We start from the raw sequence: 6,000 nt of genomic DNA on the forward strand, positions 1-6,000 counted from the left end.
CTTGCCCAGTACAGCACGGCTACACACCAACTTAAAATTAAAACACATGCACATTTTACACCTTTGAAGGCATCTTATTCTTCTCGCTCCTCTCTGCATTGACATTGAACTTACTTATACTTAGGTTAAGTCCAAAATGGATGACCAAATCTTTGGGAAGAAATGTATTTTATTATTTTCATTATTTAACGCATAGCTGGGCTTGATAAATACCTGCTGAAGAAATTATGACATAATAATATGTTTTTAAGACATACACTCCTTAAGGCTTTGGATCAGTACCATACGCAATCCATGGGAGCTTAATAATTCTATTGTAACTACTCGTTTTCAAAGTCCGTCTTTGCCCAAGCCGTTGGTCTAGCCTAAGAACTTCAAGCCCTGCAAAGACAACAGCACTGTCAGGGATGGGATTGTGGGTTCTCAGCTGCAGTATGTGATGCCTTCAAGGAGGAACTAAATTAAAACTCAACAGGGAGGAAAGGGAAACTTCGTATAAGACTATAGCCCGAGACTGAAATCGCACTGGCTATTTGCACTCGACTGACAGCTCCGGCAGTCCTCCAAGCACCTCATGGTTTAACGCTGAGAAGGCACGCAGAGGGTCTTCGGGCCCCTAGACTAGACAGCCAGCCTCCCTGCGGTCGGTGCAGGTAGCAAATTCTAGCTTGGGGAGTCCGGCCAGGCGCGTCCGACAAGCTGACCGGAGCCTCCGGCCCGGCCCACCCCACCCCGTCCTGACGACCTACGTGCTTGGACGAGAGCGCAGTGACGCCGCGGATGAGGCCGCCCAGCCTGGAGAAGAAGGGTGCTCTGGAGGCCGCAGGCCCTCCCAGTTGGTTCTGCAGGAAGAGCCCCGGCAGCGCCGTGAGCGTCCTCTCCACCATGTCGCTCATCGCGGCCTCCCGTCGCGGATCCTTCAGGCCGAGCCTCCCGGCCTCCGTAGTCACTTCCGGCGTTTTGAATAAGAAATCTTTATTCGCGCCGGGGTGGTGCAAGCAAGATGAAGTTCCGAGAGAGACCGCCAGGGGACGCACGAGTCTACGAGGAAGAACAGAGGTGAAATGGGTGCTCTTGAATATTATTCTATTTTTTTAGATTCTCCCAAGTAGTAGGTTGATGAATTCATGCCATTCTCCTGCCTCAGCCTCCAGGTACTGGAATTACAGACCTCATCCATCATCTTCTTTATCGTGCCGTGAACACCTGAAACTTCGTTTGTGATAGGTGAAATTTTTAAAAAAATCTTTAAGTTGTTCTAGTACCTGTTCCTCAACAAAAGAAAAAGACTGCCCAACAGAGCAGTTCTGCAAAGATAAATTTTAATTTATTGAAAAATTTCTCAATATTTAAATTTTATTTAAAACAGATTTTCGGCAGAAGTTAATATTCAATGCCAAAATAAAAATTTATTTATTTTTAATCTAGACGCTTCCGTTAGCTTTAAAAAATAGAAAATTTATTTTCTGGGCATGTGTAATGATATTTGCCTGTAATTCCAGCACTTGGGGGGTGGGAGGAGCAAGAAAATTCAAGGTCTTTATCAGTTACACTTCAAGTTCAAAGCAAACCTGGACTATATTAAACCCTGTCTTAAGTTTCTCCACCCCATCCCCCCAATTTTTTTCTTGCATCTGAAAAATGCTGGAAAAGCAATATCAGATACTTCTCTGACTCAGGGGAGAGGAATGTGGTAACACTGCCAGAAAGGAAAGAGAGGCTTTCTTTATTCCGGCGTGGGTGATGTTCACCTCAGCGTGTCTCGTCCAATAGAGCATTTTCAAATGTAGTATGGTGCCAGTAGGGCAGGGTCATTTGGCCAAAGTTGAAAGGAAGAAAAATGACACATTTGAAACAGAGACATGATAGGCTAAGCAAAGCTCTGTTACTACCACTTCCCAAAGGAAGTTCCACTGAAACATCTCACGCGGGTCGAATTATTGTATTGAATCGGCTAGAAAATAGACATTTTTTTGAAAGGCTCAAAAAAAAAAAAAGTGAATCTTCAGCTTGACGTGCCTGCCATGCCTTGTTCAAGCGCATGGGAGGCCCGCCCCTTTCTGCACGGAGACAGATGATTGGATAGGGAGGGGGTAGATGGGAGCTGGGGGGAGGGAACAGGAGGAGAGAAGGGGGGGAAGAGAAGTGGTGGGTATGTAAAATAAATGAAAAAGGTTAATTAAATAAATAAAAATAATATGTTTCTAAAAATATAAAGTGTACAGTTATGTGTAGTATATAACACTTGATAACAGTGATACATGACTATGTGACAGGTTATTATATGTAGTATTTATATTTTTGATATTTTCATTGGTGTTAGTTCTACTTGGCAAAAAATAAATGCTTTCTGTTAAAAAAAAAAAATGAATCCTGCAGGACGTGGCTATGGACCAGCTTCAGAAATGAGTGGGATCTAGGAAACTTTAAAGAATTCAGTTCAGGAATTAAGCCGGGTATCATAATGATGCTCGCCTTTAATCCTAGCATTCGGGAGGCAGAAGCAGGTGGATTCTCTATGAGTTAGAGGTCAGCGTGATCTACAAACTGTATTACAAGTCAACCAAGGTTATGTCCCCAAACAAACAAACAAACAAAAAAAACAACCACCACCACCAAAAAAAGTAAAGTTCCATTTTAATACATGAGGGGGCGCTAGAAGAGCGAAGAGCAGAGCTGAGTCCGTTCCCAGCTCTTAGCTCTCTCTACAAGCTGTCTCAAATTCATTGAATTTCTGGCACAGGTTCTTAAAAAAACACACCCCTCAAGGTCCTTTTTTGTTTTTGTTTTTTCCTTCCAATTCATTATTTCTTGAGAGGAGGGAATTTGCTTGAATCTGAAAAGGCATCAGGGAGAGCCAGGTTAGTAGAGCCTCCAGGGGAGAGGCAACAGTTACAACCTAAAGAAATGGCCTTCAGAGTTAGCGAGAACTGGGGGCTGAGAGCCAGTGCAGCTACGGAAGAGGACTGCGGTTCTGTTCTTCGCATGGGACTGATCACAATCGCCTGGCAACTCCAGTTCTAGGGCATCCGACAATCTCTTCAGTCTCTCAGGACACCTGCATACATGGGGGAGCATACATACACATAAAAATAAAATAAGTACATCTTTAGTAAAAAAGGAAAGAAAGATCCCCAAGAAGAGGTTTGCTCCCATCCAGGATGAGACAAGCTGTTTTATCCCTCTCTCATTCTGAGTCAGTCCCATTTCACACAAACCTCTGCTTGTATTTTCTTCCCTCTGCTTTGACCCGTAGCCAGCAGACTGTGTCCAGTGTTTTCCCACTTCCTCTGTCCACCCGAATCAGCCTGGCATTAGCTGGAAGAGTTCTGTGTTTTCCAGATAAATCCCTCTACAGCAAATTCTTTGTGGTGAAAATCTCTATTAACTAGAAGTCCCCCATGGCTCGGCTTATATTGTCTAACCTAGTAAGTCATGGTCCATGAAACAAAATTCTGTTTCACACTGTGCATTTGAACAGTCCAGTTGAACTACTTGAAAAGAGGTTTGTTTGTTTGTTTGGTTAGTTTGGTTTTTCAAGACAGGGTTTCTCTGTGTAATCCTGGCTGTCCTAGAACACAATTTGTAGGCCAGGCTGGCCTTGAACTCAGAGATCCAACTGCCTCTGCCTCCCGAGAGTTGTGATTAAAGGTGTGCGCTACCATGGCCCGGAATAAAAAGATTTACTCTACAATTTTTTGACTTTTCCCCAAGTAGCGTAAGAAATAAACAGAGTAAAACAAACTAACAGCCACATAAAAACCAGTGACAGCAGTCTATGCTCATGGAGCGTTTTCCGGTGAGCACCCATTTTATAATCCAGTTCCCAGAGTATCTTTGTAAGGGCTTCTCCTAATGTCTACAAGATCCAGAATACGGAAAAAAAATTGAGCCAGAATAAACAAAAGTCTTTCCAGAAGAAAGGGATGGGAATGCAGATTCCAAGCATGCCTAATCCACAGTGGCACAGACAGTGACCAGGCCACCAGAAGTTAATCAAGTTAAAAGCAGTAAAAGTTACATTCCAGGAGAGGTGCTCATGCCCCTCGCTGACCTGGAGCTGTACTGACTAGTGAGAAGCAAGACTTTAAAAACTGGGCCAGGGAGATGATTCAGTGTGTAAAGGCACTCCCCCAAATCCACACAGTGGAAAGAAAAAACTGACTGCCACAAATTTCCCTCAGACTTCCACATGGGCACCAAAACACACACACACACATACACACACACACACACACACACACACACACACACACACAACCGAAGTAGACCAGACATGAGTTTAAAAATCAGCAACTCACAAATTGTTCCATCAGAAAGCTGAAGTACTACAAGCCCTGGAGCAAAGGTTACACTCCCCAGTCAAGGGAAGAAGGCACCTGTTGGAAAAAGGAATGCAGTACAGAGTCAGCTGCAAGGATCTGAGAGGCAGGAAGCAATGACTGGGTAAGGTAGAAAAACAGTCACTTCTGGGGCTTCTGTGTCTTAACTATGAAGTGGTAACGGCCCCTGTAAACAGAGACCATGCATTCATTCTCCCGGCTGCCCAGATCCAAATAATCACACAGAAACTATAGTAATTACAACACTGTTTGGCCAATGGCTTAGGTGTATTCCTAGCTAGCTCTTATATCTTAATTATATCTTATATCTTAAATTAATCCATTTCTATTAAGCTTTGTATTGCCACGTGGCTGTGATGTACCAGTAAGGCTCAGGCACCTTTCTCCTTCTGCAGCTACAAGGCATCTCTTTGACTCTGACTACCGTCTCTCTCTACTTCTGTTCGGATTTCCCACCTGGCTTTACTCTGTCAAGCCATTGGCTGAAACAACTTTATTCATCAATCAATAAAAACAACACATATACTGAAGGACAGCCCACATCATCTCCACTTTTCTGTCTAATTAAAACAGAAGGTCTTAATTTTAACATAGTAAAATTACATTTAAAAAGTTATCAAGCAAGAATTATAGTTACAATATTTAGTCCATTTACATTTGGCAAATTAAGGAAAATACTCTATCATCTATCCTATCTTTGCGAGTTTAAAGCTTTATATCTATATTATATTTTATCATAACTAAGTATATGATAACTAAGTTATCATTAACTTTTATCTAGTCTTCAACTCCATTAAAGATCCCCCCCCCAGAAGGATATAATATTACCTAAATAATCAGGAAGTGCATTGTAAGCAACTTCCAAAGTTCTAGAACTGACAGAGACATCTTGCTGCCTGGACATCACCCAAAATTCTTTTGTAACATTGGGGCATCCACCTTCAACCTATAGGCCCATAATATCTGGCAGACTTTTCAGCGAAGCAGGAAATGTGAAGGTCTGTTCTTCCTTGCACTGGCTAAGTTTATCAGTTGTCTTCTTCTGTGTCCTGCAGAATGTCTGGCAGTTTCTTCTGTGAAGTAGGAACCCTAAAGGATCATCCTGTCTTTTGGCAAGTTCAGCAGTCACATTTCTGTGGGTCCTGCATGTCCCGTTCATACAGCATACCATCAAGCAGTCCAGACAAGACCAGTTTCTTGCCCAAATGGCTAGCCTTGTCACATTGAGGGCAAATTCCATAATGAGTTTCTTCAAGGCCCAGCAACTTCTCTGAAGTAATTGGTGCTGCCAGAAACAGACATAGTTCACTGACAAGAAAAGTTTAAGTTCTTAAAACCTTTTAAATGCCATATTCTGTAGGTCTTTGAAGTGTTGAAAATTATCTAACTGAAAAATATCTCTGTGTATCTAGAAAACTAACATGATTAAAAGTAGTTTAATCTGTTTAAACATGATTATTAATCTGTTTCTTAATTATACATTACATTTTAAAATGAGCTTCTTAAACATAATACCTTAAACAAGACTAGAAAGATATAACAAAATTGATCTTAAATTTGTATCAATAGATCCAAATTCATACCAATGTATTCATATCTATATCATATCCCCCCTCCTTTTCAAGAAAGAGATTCAATGTGATCATTAACCATTTAT

General features: G+C 41.9%; 1 protein-coding gene across 1 annotated transcript in view; it reads right to left on the minus strand.

Moving 5' to 3' along the window:
• The window catches only part of Ap4e1 (adaptor related protein complex 4 subunit epsilon 1), a 64,803-nt gene extending 63,860 nt beyond the window's left edge, over positions 1-943 (minus strand). The window contains exon 1 of the mRNA XM_087911236.1: positions 750-943. Within this exon, the coding sequence (XP_087767362.1) occupies positions 750-896 (147 nt within the window). The 5' untranslated portion in view covers positions 897-943. The remainder of the gene's footprint in view (positions 1-749) is intronic.
• Positions 944-6,000: the final 5,057 nt, after the last annotated feature.

Source organism: Myodes glareolus, chromosome 10, assembly GCF_982192425.1.
Source record: "Myodes glareolus chromosome 10, mMyoGla1.1, whole genome shotgun sequence".
NCBI lineage: Eukaryota > Metazoa > Chordata > Mammalia > Rodentia > Cricetidae > Myodes > Myodes glareolus.